The sequence below is a fragment of the Cryptotermes secundus genome, unplaced genomic scaffold (assembly GCF_002891405.2).
Source record: "Cryptotermes secundus unplaced genomic scaffold, Csec_1.0 scaffold52, whole genome shotgun sequence".
In the NCBI taxonomy this organism is placed as follows: Eukaryota; Metazoa; Arthropoda; class Insecta; order Blattodea; family Kalotermitidae; genus Cryptotermes; species Cryptotermes secundus.
Window position 1 is genome coordinate 118032 of NW_019733835.1, and position 19699 is coordinate 137730.

At 37.2% G+C, this 19699-nt stretch overlaps 1 protein-coding gene across 3 annotated transcripts in view; it reads left to right on the plus strand.

Annotated features, from left to right (window-relative positions):
• LOC111868183 (retinol dehydrogenase 14) overlaps positions 1-13798 on the plus strand; it is a 33864-nt gene extending 20066 nt beyond the window's left edge. For all 3 annotated transcript variants that reach the window (XM_023858613.1, XM_023858614.2, XM_033752949.1), the window contains 4 exons: positions 2812-2994; positions 4952-5061; positions 6679-6768; positions 12518-13798. In XM_023858613.1, the coding sequence (XP_023714381.1) occupies positions 2812-2994; positions 4952-5061; positions 6679-6768; positions 12518-12622 (488 nt within the window). In that variant the 3' untranslated portion in view covers positions 12623-13798. The remainder of the gene's footprint in view (positions 1-2811; positions 2995-4951; positions 5062-6678; positions 6769-12517) is intronic.
• Positions 13799-19699: the final 5901 nt, after the last annotated feature.

The following is a 19699-nucleotide window of genomic DNA, read 5'->3' on the forward strand; positions in this document are numbered from 1 at the left end:
ATATATACACACAACATTAGAAACATAAGAAGAAGAACCCCCATGTGGATGATCAATAATACACGCGAATTTAAAATATGACGTATGAGATAATAGGTTTTAACAAGTTTTAAATATATAAACATTATTATTATATAAGGATGTATACAAATTTAGTATTATTTGTAAATGGACATAGTGTGACTACGACTACCTTGCGACCTGCTGTTTGGGGTACCCCCAGACAAAGAACTACCCACAACCGATAATGCAGCAGACTTGGTGGATCATCTGCACGACATCTACGATTATGCCCGATGGCACCTGAAGCTCGCCAGCGACCGAATGAAAACCCAGTACGATAAACTGGCCAACTCTGCAGGTTACGACAAAGGCGACAGAGTTTGGCTCTATCGCCCAATGCGGAAGAAAGGGAAATCGCCGAAAATACAAGCATCTTGGGAGGGTCCTTACAAAGTAGTGACCCGGATAAACGATGTGGTATACTGTATTCAGAGGAACCCTAGGTCGAGGCTGTTGGTAGTACACCTCGACCGGCTAGCGCCTTATCATGGAGCTGCTCGAGACAAGCAACCATAAAAAGGGGGAAGATGTAGCGGTTGGAGAAGAGAAACAGTAGCAGGACACAAAGAAAATGCTGCAAGAACAGCCTCCAAAGAAAAGGAATGAGGAAGCACCGTTAGGCTATTCGGGATGAACAGCCTTAAGGAGGGAGCAGTGTGACATGTTGCGCAACAGAGGACCCCTACCTCCCCAGCGGCACGTGGCGGTAACGTAGCGCTCTCGTTACTATGGTAATAGGTGAGTCATCACCCCGTCACTCTCCCCACGGTGACGGAACATGCAACACACGGTGACGTAAGACGGCGTGAGGTAACAGCGTTGCTAGGCTATATGCAAACACGGCAACGTGGCACTGATTCCTACTGTGACAAGGCACTCATTATGCAACAGACAAGCACTGCAGCTATATAAGGGAACTGCACAGCCGCCGGAGTTAGTTAACGTGTGGCCGTCTCCGGAGACAGTTAGTGTGCTATAATCAGTGACAGTTTGTGATAACTGAGAATTAATTGGGAGTGTGTAACACAGTGACACTTGTATAGCTCCCGTACTGTGAAACATGTAGACTACTGACAAGTGTGAACAGATTATTGCGAATAGGGTTATAAAGTGTGAAACCCCGCAACTTTGTTATAATTAATTGTAGCCGAGATTTGTAGGTTGTTAAATAAACCAATTAACAATCCGAACGGCGTCTACAGTAACCCAACACGTTACAATATGAAGGCAAGCAGTGAAATAGTTGATGGATCGACACACCTGAAGATGGCAGCATACTGCCGAAACATGTAGTGTAGAAGTGGTAAATGGGATTGTATGCCCTTGAAAACTTTTAATACATACACATTATGAATGTTTAATATTTAATTTGAATACAGTATCATAGACTGCTGACTGGTGTTTTGAAGGTGTTAAGATGCACATCAAACCAAATCTTCAGTTGGTTGCATTTGACTCATGATTACACAGTTGTAGGTTGATAATAAACAGCAATAACAAATTCATGTTCTAAGGACCCTAGAAACTTTCCATCAAAATCTCATGTTGTGTTTTTCATTTGTTTAATTATTTAATTCACATTTACAATGTCTTCCCTAAGGTATGTATGAAAAGCTTCATGAACTTCATAAATGACTATCATTAATAACATCAGAACATTACTGCAGGTCAGAGCCTATACTTTTATTCATCCTATTTTCCGAAAGATGTAACCTATCCATTCTCAAGTACTGTCACATAGCAACTTTTATCGTTAACATAGAAAATCAGATTTAAAGTGGTACCAAATTTCATTATAACCTCAGGATTTTTTCTTATATAGCCTGAAAAATTTGACACGTCTTTAAGCATTTCATATGGCCAGTCATTTCAGGACATTCACATCAAAATATTTTTGAAAGCTGACTGAAGTCACAAGTTGTTTGGAGAGTACAAAGTCCTTTGTTTATGACATCTGCTATAGCAAACTTATACTGTACTACTCTAACAGCCCACTGCTAACCTTGTATTCTAATTGAGCATTCATGTTTGTTTACTTGGAAAGTAGCCTACCATACAAAGTAATCTTAACAGCAACAAATTCAAACCTACAGTCAGCTGCATATCATTTCCTGCTATAGCTGGTCATTGTTATCTGTCCTCTCAGCTACCACATGTGCTTTTCACATTCTCTCAAGATTTGCTATAAGCACTCTGTCGTATGAACCATGTTTTCAAGATGAATGACATCCATCTTCTTGAAGAGCCAATAGTGAAAGAAAACCGAAGCATGGAAAGCTCAACAAAGCAGGTGCAAAAAACTACTGGCAAGTTACTTTGAAAGGATATCTGGAGAACATGTGTGTTCTTATTTAGATATAGCTCTACAAAATTTATATGCATTCTCTGCATGAAATATGTACTTAAAATACTCATATGTTACACAGATGACTGCAGTAAATCCATATGTTTCCTCTGCCAAACCACTAGATAGCTTTCATTGTGATTTCACAACTGGGTTACACCTAAAGGAATTTCATTTATTTCATTCAGTATGCATTCAGTGATAGGTTTCTGTAGTATTAAGATCTACAGTACCAACTGGTATATTGTCATTCTAACTTATGTGCATTAGCAAAAACCCTAAATGATATGAGCATTATGTTCTCACTGGCATGTCTGATATTAATAAGCTGTATGCCCCCATTCTATTAGCATGCATTAGACATGCTCTGTGCATTATATTATACCTTGCAATTTTATGTTTAGGTTTGCTGAAGCGGTCTGCACCAAGCCGTATTGTCATAGTGGGCTCAGAGCTGTACCGTCTTGCCTATCTAAACCTAAATAACCTCAATCCTGTAGATGGCTTTCCTGCTTATCTGTACTATGTATCCAAGTATGCCAACATTGTATTTGCACAAGAGCTGGCCAGGAGACTTGAAGGCAGTGGTGAGAACTATTTTCCCAAATTCTGATTATTTTGTTTCAGAGGTACTTGAAACATTGAGAAGCTAATATAATACATATTATTCACATGGTTAAAGAGAGTTACAATGTTAAGTGATAAATATTGGTCACAACTAACTCACTCTTTATAGAATATAAATATCAATTTTTCCAAAAGTTTTAAACACTATGTTACAATAAAAAAATGATTGTGTAGAAAGTGTTATGCTATTTACTTCTTAAATACAAATTAACAAAGCTTTAATTTGAATCCAGTTAAGTGAATCAGATAAAACTTTATATTGATACATGTAAATCATTATTATGTCTATATTAGGATCCATTTCTTATATTGTGTTTTAAAACTTAGACCTTTATTACTATATTCAGTTTTTAAATTCATTGTTATAAATGGGGAGACACAATTTCAGCCACATGATGTCAGGCTTGAACCCCAAGGCGAAAGTCCTTCAATGATGGTGTTTATATTTTACTTGGCATTCGTTCAAACAATTGTAAGAATGACTTCCATTGGAATCACCTAAGGAAGTTATAAGATAATTTAAATCATGAAGTTTCATGAATCATTACTGTACTTTAAGTTCATTTGGATTTAACTGGAGTTACCCCTACATATATGCCACAAGGCAAAAGTGATTTGAAAGAAAGAATCTGTATAGAGTTTCATCATTCTTTCCTGTCTTGGAAAAAATAAACTGTGTGACTTTTCTAAGTTTAATTTCCAAATCATATTCATTTTTAATCATTCCATCTTAGGTTTCAAAGATTCAGCTTCTCCTATTCAAATATAGTTATAAACCTGCATATTTTTGTTCTTTATATTATTATCTACAGAATTTGACAGGATATTTCATGTGAGCATATTTTCTAGACATTCTTAGTTAATGTTACATATTAACTTCATCCCTTCCTTGGTATGTCAAGTAGCTAAATGGAAAGGCTTCCATTTTTTATTCCATGACTTATGATTTAGAAAATGTTCATTCACAACATCTTTTTAGAGCTGTCATTAATTAAAAATTTAAGGTTCTCATGAGCACACAATGTGTTTCATTACATACTATTTGCTGATATTTTTGCAGTACATCAAGGTATAAAAAACTTCCTTTTGACCTGATTCATTTCTGCCACTCAAGGTTTAAAAATAAGTTTCTTCTAAACAAATTCATGAGGCGCATACTGAAAATGTTTTAATTTGAACAGTCATCTTATATTTTTCAGAAGGGCCAAGTAAAGATACATATTTTAATTCTCTTTCACTGATGTTCATGAACTATAATTTACAATAGAGCACATATTTCTGAATACCTTATGTCAGATCCTTAAAAATGAACAGTTTATTTGATTATCCTGTAACATACTTCGGAAGACACATTTTTGTGTTTGTAATTCTTTTCTCTTCTTCACATTTTTAACACATTTCAGAGTTTAATTTTACATGGAAATGGCCTAGAAAATCATCAGAGAAAGATAACTGAATGGACAACTATAAATCAACATATTTATGAAAATACTTTCAGCAATTAATAAACTGTACTGAAGCAATTAGTAAATCCTAATAGAGATAATAATTTGTTTATATCTTAAATATTAATTATTGTTTATAAAAGCTTGCATGCAAACAGTAATTGTTTATTGTTTATTGTTTATTGTTATTAAATAACTCCACAAATCCTGTACAGGGGCTTTAGCACCCATAGCATATAGAGCTCGTCAAACTGACGAGTAACACACCTACAATCCAAATATTACCAGTCAGAGCATCTGGTGCTGCAAGAAATGATAAATCAAAATATCAGAACTCAAATATTGAAGGATATAATGAAACAAGTTACCATATGCAATTATAAGTGGTCTAGTACTACCGCTCTTTCCCATCCCCAGAAATTTCCCAGGACCTAAAACCAACTGATATTTACTGTTTGCTTTTTCACTGCAGGAGTAACTGTGAACTGCCTGCATCCTGGTATGATTGATTCTGGAATATGGAGGAATGTTCCATTTCCACTAAATCTTCCATTAAAAATTCTAATCAAAGGCTTCTTTAAGGTGAGTTCTGCAATTACTCTTAGGCAGAGGAAATACTTAAATTATACAGAATATTATCTTAAAGTGTATACAAAATTATCATATATTTGGTCCAGGAATCTGTTTTATGTGACATAAATTTTACTCCCTATAATACTGCATAGCTGCCAATTTAAGGATTAAAACTACCAAAACTATATGGTCAACAAATCAATGTCATGGAATGTGTGTGTGGTCTTTCACTGTACTGAAAAGTGACATTTTAAATTAAGACAGAAGGGGGTAAATTTCAACCAAATTTAAATATATAATTGTGGGATTGTTGATGTTCTAAAAGACAACCACGTAAAACTGTAACAATTGTATATATTAAATTGTATAAATTGAATGTACAGAATAGCTGCGAAGCTATGTGGAATGTCGATGTTCAAAAGTTGGCTGGCCCTGAAAAGGGCAGTTTGTTCTGCCATGAGTGCACTGGCAGAATTTGCTCCTTTGTAGTAGACCAAGTCTTTACGGTCGTTCAGCTGGTTTGTCTGGCAAGTGATGTGGTGTGGCATGCGCCGGTAGGAACAGCTGCCTACGGTGTGGGATGGAGAGTTCCAGCAGCTACGTTAGCTGTGTGGTAGCAGAGCGTGGTTGCTGGAGAGTTGCGGCAACTACGTTAGCTGCCTGGTCATAGAGCGTGGTTGTTGGAGAGTTGTGGCAGCTGTCTTTGGAGCAGCGAAGAGCTGCTGACTCTGATGACTGATCGTTCTGAAGTTAATGTGATCACTTATTATTGCAAGCTTTGGGCTCCGCCTTTTATACCATGCTTGCTGGGCGGAGCTTAAACTTGCAGCTGCGATTGTGAGTGCTGATTGGCTAGCACGCGCTATGATGTAAAGGTGGGCTGGACAGCAAGTGCTGTATAAATACGAGCGTTGGCAGCAATGTGATATTGACTAGGAGTTGAGTGCTGTCTGTTAGACCGGCAAAACTGCGTGTTAGTATGTGGGATGTTCCCACATCTCCTATAGTTCTATAAATTGTACACAATACTACCTACAGTTTCAGATATTCACATCAGTAAAACTGCATTTCTCATGTGTTTGGTCAAAAGTGAAGTAGATATCTCCCTCTTGATAAATGAAAGTTTCAGACTGTCATTTCATGCAATATTTATGGTGAAGACATATGCTCATAATATACATGTAGTTTGTTTCTTGGTCCTTCCATTTAAACTATTTCATAATCTGTTATTTACTCAGTGGTTTCATTAACAAAGATACAGAACATAGTGCAACCCAAAGCCACTGACCCTGAAGATGGCAACTGCAAGGTTTGCTGAAACGCTGGAAAACCCTTGACATTGTATGCGTCATATTCCCAAAAGCCAAAGTCACACATTAAGCTCCAATTGGAGAAACCTAATGACTAGAAATGGAAGATTTTAGTGGTGTCATATATGGAAATAAAAATCTATAAAACAGTAGGGACAGATACTGTTTTATAGATGTATTAATATCATTCATGTTATGTGTGTTCCCTCTTCCTTCCACTAAGCCAGTAATCCAAAAAAAATATATACCTTACTACAATAACATGTTAATTGCTATATTTTCATATTTATAATAAAATGTGTTATTATCTGGTCAGTCTCCAGCAGAAGGTGCCCAGACAACAATCTACCTTTCTGTGTCTGAAGATGTGGAAGGCATATCAGGAAAATATTTCATTGACTGCAAGGTTTGTATTCTCTTATGATAATACAGCATGATATGACCTGCCTGCCATACAGCTCTCTTGCCTGGCTAAACATACAAGCGTGTTTGAATATTTGGGGGTCCACTTAGATGCTTAGTTTTCACTCTAGCAGCTTCAGGAGCATGCATGCTGATACTACTAAACTTGAATGTGAAAGCAGATTACAGACTTACTGACAAACTTTTAGAAGTAAAAACAATGAGAAGCAAATTATAGAGGAGCACAATGCGGCACATTCACAAGTATGGATCAATCCATCTAAAAGCCTGGTGAATCACATTTTTAAATGTTGGTCTGCAAAAAGGCTGCTAGCTGACAACACTATTGTGGTAACATTAACCTTTAAATGCCAGACTTTTGAAATGGTGGTAAGCTTGAGCTGGCCTGAGTTTATTTAAATGCCCACTGCTGGTGCGCATTTAAATGCCTGTTGCTGCTCTGCTTTTAAAATGTATGTTCCTGTTAGGGTGCTTAAACAATTTTAAGCATTGTGTTTAAAAATGCTGTATCAAACACAATTTTTGTGATAAATTGATGGAACTGACTTTGTTCGTATCAGCAAAGAACATAGTGTCATATATTATAACACAAGATTTGCAAATTTTTGTACAAAGATGTATACACTATTTTCAATTTTTTCCTTCTAATTTTGATGCATACTGTAAAAATGGTTTCCAATTTCTTCACAGAGTTGTTCTGCATTATAAAATCAGTCCTGCTTATAACAATTGACATATTTTAGCAGTCCCTGGTGTCATAAAACAGATGGAAGCAATAAAATAATTTGGTCTTCTGCTGGAAAGTTTCACGTTTTTGTTATATATACTCTTAAGATTTTCGAATCTTTTGACTAAAGGACAGAAGAATGAAAGCATGGCTTCAGTGCTAAGACCTTCTGTTGTAGCTGCAAGAGATTATTGCCCTTTCTATGGTCGTGAACAGACAGTGGCATCATGGCTGAGATACAGAGTGTGATCTGTTTTCTGTGCGTTCATAGTGAAATCGAATACTGTAGTTTCATTTCAGCCTATATATAACAGATATATATATAAGCCTATATACAAGCAAATAAGAATAAAAGAAGGTATGTACATCGAATTTTATACTACATATTTTTAACACAGTAATCTGCAGAATCTGCAATAAAAGTACTTGGCTTGTGGATGAGTTTCGTTATAACTCATACGTATACTCATTTTTATTGTTCTTCACTTATGTATCATTTTAATTCCTCTATTAGGGTTTTACTCAAGTCTGTCTGGTAATTATTGCATAAGAAATAAATATTTAGGACTGTGCATGCACTTCTACTAGTGGCGTGCGTGCGCTATTCCCACTAGCAGAGTTTAAATGCCCAACTGGCCAAATCGGGGTACTTTGGCCGTGACGACCATACTCATCACTGGCCCAAATGGGGAACTTCTAACGTTAAAGGTTAATGCTTGGACCAGCAGGCTCACCTCGAGCTCTGGCTGTGCTGGGTCAAAAGTAGCATCAGTTAAATTCATATCTCTATACATATTGAAAGAGTTATTCTTCTTCTTATTATTTTGTATTAGTGTTAGTAGTGTGTTCACTAGTGTGATATCATTGTTTTGAATGTTCATGTCCCAACAGAATATAAATTAATGACATAAAGGATAGATACTATGAAGAACTAGAACATGTATTTGATAAATTCCTGACGTAACCTTTGAAACTTTTGTTAGGAGATTTCAATGCCAAAGCAGGGAGGGAAGACATTTTCAAACCAATGATTGGGAATGACAGTTTGCATGAAATTAGTAACAATAATGGAGTTAGAGTAGTAAACTTTGCCACATCAAAAAATCTTACTGTCAAAAGTACAATATTCCCACATTCTAACATCCATAAATTTACTTGGACATCGCCTGGTGGGAAGATACACAATCAAACAGATCATATTTTGATAGATAGGAGACGGAATTCAAGTATACTTGATGCCTGATCATTCAGGGCAGCAGATTGTGATACTGACCACTACCTGGTGGTGGCAAAGGCTAGGGAAAGACTGGCAGTGAGCAAACAAACAAGGCACAGAGTTCATATGGAGAGGTTCAATCTCAAGAAATTAAATGAGGTATAGGGTAAAGAGCAGCTTGCAGATTCCCACAACATTTTGAATAGGCAGAGGAACTACTTCTCTCAGTTATTGAATGTACATAGGGTCAGTGATGTTAGGCAAACAAAAACCCATACAGCTGAGCCATTAGTATCTAAACCTAGCCCTTTTGAGGGTGAAAGTGCTGTTGCAAAATTGAAAAATATCGTCAGGTAGTGATCAAATTCTGGCAAAACTTATTGAAGCAGGAAGTGAAATATTACATTCTAATATCCACAATCTAATTACTTCTATTTGGCATAAGGAAAAATTGCCTGATCAGTGGAAAGAGTCTATTATTGTACCAGTTCACAAGAAGGGTGATAAAACTAACTGTAGTCATTATCGTGGGATATCACTGCTATCAACTTCATACAACATTTTATCCAATATTCTTCTCTCAAGGTTAAGTCCATACATATATGAAATTATTTGGGATCATCAGTGCAGGTTTTGAAGAAACAGATCTTTTGCAGTCATCAGATAGTGGAGAAAAAGAATGGGAGTACAATGAAACAGTATATCAGCTATCTGTAGACTTCAAAAAAGCCTATGATTCAGTTAGGAGGGAAGTATTGTACAATATTCTGATAGAGTTTGGGATACCCATGAAACTAGTTAGGTTGATTAAAATGTGTTTAAATGAAATGTATAGTAAAGTCTGTGTAGGTAAACATTTGTCTGATAAATTTCCTATCCAGAATTGTCTAAAACAAGGAGATGCTTTATTGCCACTCCTCTTCAACTTTGCTTTAGAATATGCAATTAGGAAGGTTCAGGGAAAACAGGTGGGACTGAAATTAAATGGGACTCATCAGCTGTTGGCCTATGCCGATGATGTGAATCTACTGGGTGACAATGTAGATACCATAAAGAAAAAAACACAAACTTTAATTGACGCAAGTGAAGAGGTTGGTCTAGAAGTAAACACTGAGAAAAGTAAGTATATGTTGCTGTCCCATCACCAAAATGCAGGGCAAAATCATGATATAAAGATAAGAAACAGATGTTTTGAAAATGTGGCACAATTCAGATATTTGGGAACAATGATAACAGATCGAAACCTGACTCAGGAGGAAGTTTAGAGAAGATTGAATTCGTGTACTGCATGCTACCATTCAGTCCAGAACCTTTTGTCTTCTCATCTGCTGTTCAAAAACATAAAAATTGGAATATACAAAATTATAATTTTGCCCGTGGTTCTGTATGGGTGTGAAACTTGGTCTCTGACATTAAGGGAGGAACATAGACTGAGGGTGTTTGAGAACAGGGTGTTGAGGAGAGTATTTAGACCGAAGAGAGATGAAGTGACAGGAGGTTGGAGAAAACTGCATAATGAGGAGCTTCATAACTTGTACTCTTCTCCAAATATAATTAGAATAATCAAGTCAAGGAGGATGAGGCGTGCAGGGCATATAGAACGAAAGGAGGAGACAAGGAATGCATATAGGATATTGGTGGGAAATCCAGAAGGAAAGAGACCACTTGGAAGACCAAGGCGTAGGTGGGTGGACAATATTAAAATGGATCTTACAGAGATAGGCTGGGATGGTATTGTTTGGATTGATCTTGCTCAGGATAGGGAATAGTGGAGGGCTCTCGTGAACACGGTAATGAACCTTCAGGTTCCATAAAATGCTGGGAAATTCTTGAGTAGCTGCAGAATTGGCGGCTCCTCCAGAAGGGCTCAGCTCCATGAGTAATTAAGTAAGTAAAGTTAGTAGTGTGTTGGTTTCTCAAGAAGGATTCGGTTCAGAGGAGTTAGTTAGGTAGCTGGTTGGTTCGTTAGTTTGTAGACACTGCAGTTGCTACTAATAATGTACAGGTAATTATTAAAATTCTTCTTAATGCATTTGTGTATTTATATTTGTATTGTACACATATCAGTTTGAAGTCTAATTAAATAAATAACATTCTTAACATTAACTTCTCCACAATATACCTGTATTTGTGGTATAAATCATAATCATTTTTAGTCTACTTTCCTTATTCCAAAAACAAGAAAATGGGATTACATCACCTTGCTGTCTGTGTCTCCTTGCCCCCTGCCTGAAAACCGTTCCCATTGTTAGTCAAATGCCTGGAAAACACGTTCCTTGAAGCAACAAATACGCATGCAACAATAGAAGAACTGCTCATTGCGGCATTTTTTATTGCAGTCGGTGTCGTATCATATATTCATTATGAAGCCAAAGGAATGTAAGCAAGAGGCTCCCGTGTGGAGGTGGGGTCAAATACTTCCGCTGTATCCCTGCAAGTTGAAGGAGGCAATGAAAAGGGAACCCGGTGTCTGGGGGTATAACTGGGCCACCTGTTTCTGGGGGATATAAATACGGGGACCTGGCCCTCCAGGTTTGGGGGAGTCTCGAATTTGAGAAAGTAAAATGTGGTCACGTATCCCGCGGGGCTCGGATCTGAGAATGACTGCAACAGCGAGGGCCAGAAGCAATTGTAAGCTACAGCCCCATCCTCTCATCAGTGAGGATGCAACATAAGGACTATGACTGCAAGGGTTCAATTGAAAAGAAATTATCTGGTCCTGAGCCTCATAAAGTAACCCTGACTCTAACTATTTCCTCCCAGAACTTCTTTATTTTTAGCCTACTTTCCTTATTTTGGAAAAAAAAAAGTAGGCTTCTTAGGTCAACTTGCTATCACCATGTCTGTGTCTGTATGTGCATCCCGCCTATTAACTTCTGAATGGTTGAGCCAGCCTTTATGAAATTTGATATGTATATCATGCCACATGAAGCCATCTGAATGTCATACTTCTCAACTTCCCTTGATCAATAATACAAAACATTACAACATCTCAAACTATTGCGGTAATAACCATAATTATACTTAAATGCCTGAACAAATCAGGTTCTTACTGTATGCCATGCCAGCTAAGACCATGTCAGTGGTGTACTTCATAAATCACACCCATAAGTAATACTATGGGTGAGGGCACACGAAGGAAACTGGCAACTGCAAAGCAACCAATATTTCTGAGAATTGTTATCAGCCTGAGTTGAACACATGTTACTGAATCAAGCAGTGCATATAGAGGAAATGGCAATGCAGTTTTCTCAATTTGCACTGCTTCAATCAGTAACATGTGTTCAAATCAGGCTGATGACAATTCTCAGAAATTGTGGTTGCCAGTTTCTTTGGTGTGCCTTCACCCTAACACTACATCCTCCCAAATTGTATTGTTTTATTGACTTCATTATGCATGCACACTGAAGTTTTCTTTCAAATTATATCAGAGTCCTTACAGTGCCAGAGAAGTAGGCAATCAGTTCTTAGCAGAACTTCTTGTTTTTAATTACTTCAGCAGGTTAGCAGCTGGTTGCAAAACCCCCTGTCTTGGAGAACCAGGGTTTTTATCCAGGATTTCCTTCACTCAGGCAGCTGTAACCCTGGAAAGAAGCCCTTATCACGTGCTAACCACCAGGCCAGTGGGACCTGGAGCTCACACAAGACAGGGTCACCACTCCCTACAATTGCAATGTCTCTTATGAGAGATCCAACTTACTACCTCAGGGAAACAACTCATTAGTCTAAATCAGCGTATTGTAGTTGCTACTTTATTGACATGCACTTAACTTTCTGTTTTTCTTGCAGGAATACTTTCTGTCACATGGAGCCAAGGATCCTGCTACAGCAAAAAAACTGTGGGAACTGAGTGAAACGTTCGTTGGTTTGAAGCTGAATGACCCACACATATGAGTTCATTTTGTGTAAACTGGAAGATTGCAAATGGGCACAGATATCAAAAGTGTGTGTGTGTGTGTGTGTGTGTGTCTAAGGGATTCTCGAAGAGGATGAGTCAGATAAAGCAATTACATGAATTCATTTATACAAAGAATGTTTTTGAGTTTGTTATGGCTACTATAAGAATAGAACTTAAAAGGTAGTTTAATTTGTAAAGAGAAGGAGCATTAGCTCAATCATGTGTCCAGTTTAATCATTTTATAAACTACAATCTACTGATAGAAATGTATGTAACCCACGAAAACATAACAGACAGACATAAAAAACAGGTTCCACAGACTGTAGATGCTAATCAAATTAAGGAACAACTCATCACAGTCTAAAGATATCTAGAAATATAACACATTTACAGAACAAAACACAGTGCAATAACAAATACCACACACCATCTTCAGGACTGTTACAATTCTTGGCCCCTTTACCAGTCCTGCACAGGAAGAAGTTAATACTGCAAAAGCAGGGAAAGAGATGAGATGTAAAGAAATGCTGAAGATTAACCTGGAATTTCAATTCAAATACAAATATGTTGGTGTGTGGCATTTAAAAAACATGAATTTAATTAATGTTAAATAACTCAAAGAGTACGAGATAAAAATTTTCACAGCAGTGAATCAACAGGCGATTACTGATATTTTGGTAATTTGCTTGAATCCTCAATGCAGGAATAAAACATTTTGTTTTTACAGTGAGACGTTAACAAATGATTAGTAATAGAGAAATATCAATATATCAAAATTGATTATTTATAAATGGCAAAGGTACAATATGAATAATATCCAGGGAGTGGAAAAATCAATTCTGAAACAGATCCTTGTAGCTAAAGAGGCCCAAATGTAGGTTATGTGTAAAAATGTTCATGATGATGACTTGCAATTAAAAATTAGTTGTCCTAGACTCATAAGGCTAACTGTAATAAAAATATGATGGGAATTGAACCTGGGCTGTCCAGCCTGTAGACCATCAATATACCGACTGAACTATCGTGACTTCTACTCAACTGAAAATCACATTCTAGTAAATTTTTCCCTTATTCTGGTTACTTTTCTGAGCAGACCTAATGAATCACAGTTATCCTTCATAAATAACATCAATGTAAAAAGAATGTCAATGAATACATCTTTATACACTAAAGCATTTCCTTTTATTTCTGTTGAACTTACAGTGAAACTGTAGATCTATGTATTTCACAATACAATGACAATAAATAAGGAAGATCTTCAGTAATATACAGGCTTGAAACAGATTTGCAGACTCCATTGTATGTATCCATTTAGCACGGTAATATTAATGATGTATTATAACCTCATTAACTTTTCATGCAAAACTATTGTTGTACAGATATTATGCATTTTACTTGACTTGTTCCATATCCTATTGTGTCAACCTGCACTTGGATTTATGGAACGTAAATAAATTAGAATTCAAATTCAAATTTGAAACATAAATTAAGATAACAACTTATACCAAATTACACTCTACACAGAGCTTTAGTATACATATTTTGAATCATTTTGCTTGCAACTTTTTGCAGAATTGAATATGTCATGGAACAGGTTATAAGTTATTGCAGTAAAGTTTGTGTCACAGTATACTGTGATCATTTATAATAAACATTCTCATTTGCCTTTGCAAATAATACTCTCAATTCACCATTACAATGCAATATTTTGGCTCATTCTTTGGTATTATTTGATAGTATTCTTTTTGGTAAAACTCATTTCTCATATACAGACTACTGTGTCATAAGATACTCTCACTAAATCTTCTTTATCAGTTTAAAACTCTGAAGAAGTCATGATGCCATTGACTGGATCTGTATGAAGCATTCTCTTAATTCTGCAACCCTTCACTTATGCAATACTGCTTTAGATATATGTAAGAGATGTTCATTACTTATTAATTTTTTACCCTACATTCCTTATTTTGAAAAATTAAAAATAAACTTATGAAATCATCTTGCTGTCTGTATGTGTATCCCTCATATTAACTTCTGAATGGCTGAACCAGTGAAAAATGAAATGGCTGAAAAGATGCAGGTCTGTGGAATCTTTTGTGACCTACAAAAGGCATTTGACTGTGTCAGCCATGAAGTATTGTTGAACAAATTAAAGTTTTATGGAATAAAAGGAAATCAATATGACCTATATAAGTCTTATCTATCAAATAAAACACAAAGAACTACTATATTTAATGGGACAAATAGTAGTAAAGTAAATTCTCGATGGGCTGAAGTAACCAGTGGTATCCCACAAGGATCGATACTGGGACCACTATTGTTTATAATATATATAAATGACCTTCCCAAGATTTTGGAGACGAAAGGTACTCCCATTCTATTTGCAGATGATGCAAGTTTTTTGATTGCGCAAACAAATCCAATAAAATTTATATATATAATAAATGAGGTATATAGGGTAATGGATGATTGGTTAAAAAAAAACTTAATGTCACTTAATACAACATAAGCATATTACATAAATTTCACTACAAAAAATAAGGTGACAAGAGATATGGGAGACATAGGAGCTATTTTAACAAGTATGAATCACATAAAATTTCTTGGCTTAAATATCCAAAATGAGATAACCTGGGATAGGCACATAGATGAGGTCATAAAGAATTTAAATACAGCTTGCTACATGATAAGAAACTTGAAACCAGTAGTATCTACTAAAACTCTTAAAAAGTGTTTATTACTCATATTTTCACTCTATCATGACATACGGATTAAAGTTTTGGGGTAATATGTCACATGCCATCTCAACGGCGTAATTAAAACATTCCTCCTATCAGTAATTCCGACATTACAGTATCTCAAAATTTCTGAGGTAAAACCTTAATACTGCTTGAACGCCTATACTGATCTTCATGAAATGTGGTACACATACATACAAGGTTTGTCCGGAAAGTAATGCAATTAAGTTGGTAAATAATTTATTCAAGATATCGTTACAAACGTTTAAAATTCTTCAAAGTACTCCCCTTGGGCATCCACACACTTTTGCTAGCGACTTCTCCATGCACGGTACGCATCCTGGAAGGCGCCGACAGGGACCTTGTTTAGCTTGTTTAGAGCCTTTGTCACGGCGGTTTGGATCGCATCAATGGTTCCAAAACGGGTTCCTTTCAGGGCGGTCTTGATCCTCGGGAACAAAAAGAAGTCTGCCGGAGCCAGGTCAGGACTGTAGGAGGGCTGGGAAAACGTTGCCAAGCTGTGCTTGGCCAGAAACTCCCAACGCACTGAGCGGTGTGGCTGGGAGCGTTGTCGTGGTGCAGCTGCCAGGTAGCGGCGATCTCCTTTCGAGTGAGGAAGATCTTTTTTCTTAATCTGTCGAGCACTTCCACGTGGTAGATAGCGTTGACTGTCTGCCCTTGTGGTACGAATGCTTTGTGGACCACACCCTTGGCATCGAAGAAGACAATGAGCATGGTTTTCGCTTTCGATTTGCTCATTCTTGCCTTCTTGGGACGAGGGGACTCCGAGGTGTGCCATTCGGAACTTTAGCGCTTCGTCTCCGGGTCGTACTCGAAGGTCTATATTTCGTTGTCTGTAATGACATTGTCCAAAAAATCAGGTTTGTTTTGCACACGTTCCAAAATTCACTCGCGATCGTCACTCGGCTGTTCTTGTGGTCGTCAGTCAACAATTCGGGGACCAACTTGCACACACTTTCCGCATGTGCAAATTGTCGGTAACGATGTCGTGCACAGTGGTTTTCGGAATACTGAGAGTCTCTGCTATCATCCAAACACTCATTCGATGATCGGTATTTAAAAGATCACGAACACGAGACCTATTTTTGTCAGTTTTACTGGTTGACGGCCGTCCAGAGCGGGGGTCATCCTCCACCTCTTCCCGGCCATTTTTAAACAACTTCAACCACCTGGAGACTTGAGAATAGGAGAAAGCAGAGTTCCCGTAGGCTTCCTGAATCATTTGGTGGGTGTCGATGAGCCTTTTGTTCAGTTTAGCACAGAATTTGATCGCGTAACTTTGTTCGATAGTTTTCTCCATTGCGCGTCGTGACAGAGGCACTAACAGGAGGTTCACGGAAACAGCGATCCTGACGCTCCCAGAGCTCAGAGCAGACTGAGCTTGGAAGCGTTGTGAAGCGGGAAAAAACAAGTTGCATTACTTTCCGGACAAACCCTGTATACATGTATTATGCCACATGAAGCCATCTCAATTGCATATTTCTTAAATCCCTTCGATCAGTAATACAAACACTACAGCCTCTCAAATTGTTGCGGCGATAACCGTGATGATAGTTAAATACCTGAACAAATCATCATAGAACTTGGTATGTATATCATTCCAACTGAGTCCGTTTCAGCGGCGTACATCACAAATCCCTCTCATGAGTAATTTCAACACTCTGTACTATCAAATTATTAAGGTAATGCCCTTAATAATACTTGAACACCTGAACAGATCGTCATGAGATTTGGCATGTTCAACATGCCATCTCAGGTCATCTGAGCGGCGTACTTAAGAAATCATTCCCATTACAAGTACCAATACTACAACCTCTCAAACTGCTGAGGCAATAACCCAAATAAAACTTGAGTCCCTGAATCGATCGTCATGAGTCTTGGTAAGTCCATATCTTGACATCAGAGGCCATCTGAGCGGTGTACTTCATAAATCACCCTCATCAGCAATACCTGTTGAGAATCTAGTAATGTAAAATTTTTCAAGTTGGTCATAGTGATCTATATTCATTTGTTTTTGTTTTGTATTATAATAAAAGTTCTTTTCTTCCAATATGGCTGTTAAGTGATATGTAAGCGCGACACAAAGAAATTCAACAGGTTATGGACCGAGATTTGCTAAAAAAAAAGAAGAAGAAGAAGAAGGAAGGAAAGAAAGAGAAAAAAGGAGAAGACAGGGAAAAAAAACAACGAAAAATGGCAACCGCAGAGACATAAGAGATAACGCATCTGCCAAAACTGAAGGACGCCGACTCATTTCCACTGTGGGATTTTGAAATCAAGATTCTGATGCGTGCAAAAGAACTGATAAACATCTTTGATGGCAGCGACCTGTTAAGTGACCAAGGAAGAGGCGAAGAAAATATAAGGAAAAAAAGATGTGAGATACAAAGTGCCAATACTACATAGTGAGAACGATAGAGAAACACGTGAAGACACACATTGTGACATGCACAACCGCAAAAGAAATATACGACACCTTGAAGAAATTTTATCACGAGACACCCCTCAACAGAAGCGCCTTCTGCTACAAGACTTCTGCAACTTCAAGTATGACAAAACTAAGGATATGATGACGAATATAAGTCATGTATAGAACATTGCCTTCAAGCTTCGTCAACTGAACCAAAACGTTGATGAAAACATGATCATGACAAAAATAACAACGATTCTACCAGAAGACTACAAACACTTCAGCACTGCTTGGGACTCAACGATGACTGTGGACAGAACCCTTGACAACCTGGTGGCCAGATTGATGTTCGAAGAAGTGAAGTGCAAGATGACGACTAAAGATTTTAGGACAGTAACTAAAACCAAAAGTAAAACCTCTTTTAAGTGTTTCAATTGTAATCAAATAGGTCATGCCAAGATCAACCGCCCCAACAAAGGTAAGAGAAATTACTCTATCTGTAAAAGGAATAATCACTCTGAAAAGGACTGTTACTTTAGAAATAAGGACGATGATATGAGAAAACAATGTACAATATGTAAGAAAACGAACCACGCTGAAAAGGACAGTTATATTAAAGATAGGAATAAAAGAAGCAAGGTCAATTTTCTAGCTGAAGCAGTAGAAACCCATGTGAGTGATGCAAGTAAAAATGACAAAATATATATAGTGGATAGTGGTAGCACATGTCATATGACAAATGTGAAGACTGATTTGATACATACTAAGCAGTATATTCAATGTATAAAGGTAGCAAAGAGAAATCAAAGTATGACTGCAAAGGATTAGACAATTTAGAACTTAAAGAGTGTAGTTTGAGAAACGTTTCATATGTTCCAGAACTCAGCAAAAACCTGCTGTCAGTGCACTGTATTACAGAAAATGGTGGAGAAGTGTTGTTTACAAAAGAGAAAGTCCAGATACTCAAGGACAAAAATGTTGTAATCGAAGGAAAAAAGGATGAAAATGGATTGTTTGTAATTAACTTTAGCACTAGGAATGAAGCTATGGTAAGATATAAGTGTAGAGTGGCATAGAAAGCTAGGTCACATAAGTTATGCGAATCTTAGGAAACTACAAGAGATATGCCAAGGGATACCAGAAAGTGTGAGCAAGTGTAAAAATTTTGATATATAAATGATGAAGGCGAAAATGACATAAGATTTCCTTACAGAGAAGCTGTAGGAAGCCTCCTATATATGACTTCTGAAACCAGACCCAGTATGGCATTCGCCATAAATGTGGAAAGTCAAACCTTAGAAAATCCTGACAAAATAGCTGTTCAGAATGTGAAAAGGACCCTTAGGCATGTGAAAGGTACATGAGATTCAGGAATAAAATATACCTCATCTGACTCCGAAACTGTGAAACTGGAAGCATTTAGTGATGCTGATTATGCAAGGGATGTACAGGATAGGAAGAGTGTAACGGGATATGTAATTATGATGTCAGGGGGCCCAATATCATGGTGCTCTAGGAAACAGAGTATTGTTGCATTATCAACCACTGAGGCCGAATATATTGCAGCAGCTGAGTGCTGTAAAGAACTGAAATATCTAAAGACGTTGATAGAGGAGTTGACAGGAAAAAGGGTGGAAGCTGAACTGTGTGTCGACAGAGTGCAATCAAGCTAATAGAATCTGGACAAGTGATGCTTAGGAGTAAGCACATAGACGTTAGGTATCATTACATAAGTGAACAATTGAAAGAGAAACTGTACTCAATCAAATATTGTAACACTGAAACTCAGGTGGCAGGCATTTTAACAAAACCGCTATCACCAGAGAAATTTACCAAGTTTAGAGACATTATACTTAAGAAGAAATAAGTCTGATTTTGATAAGACTGAGAAAATTTTAATTACATGT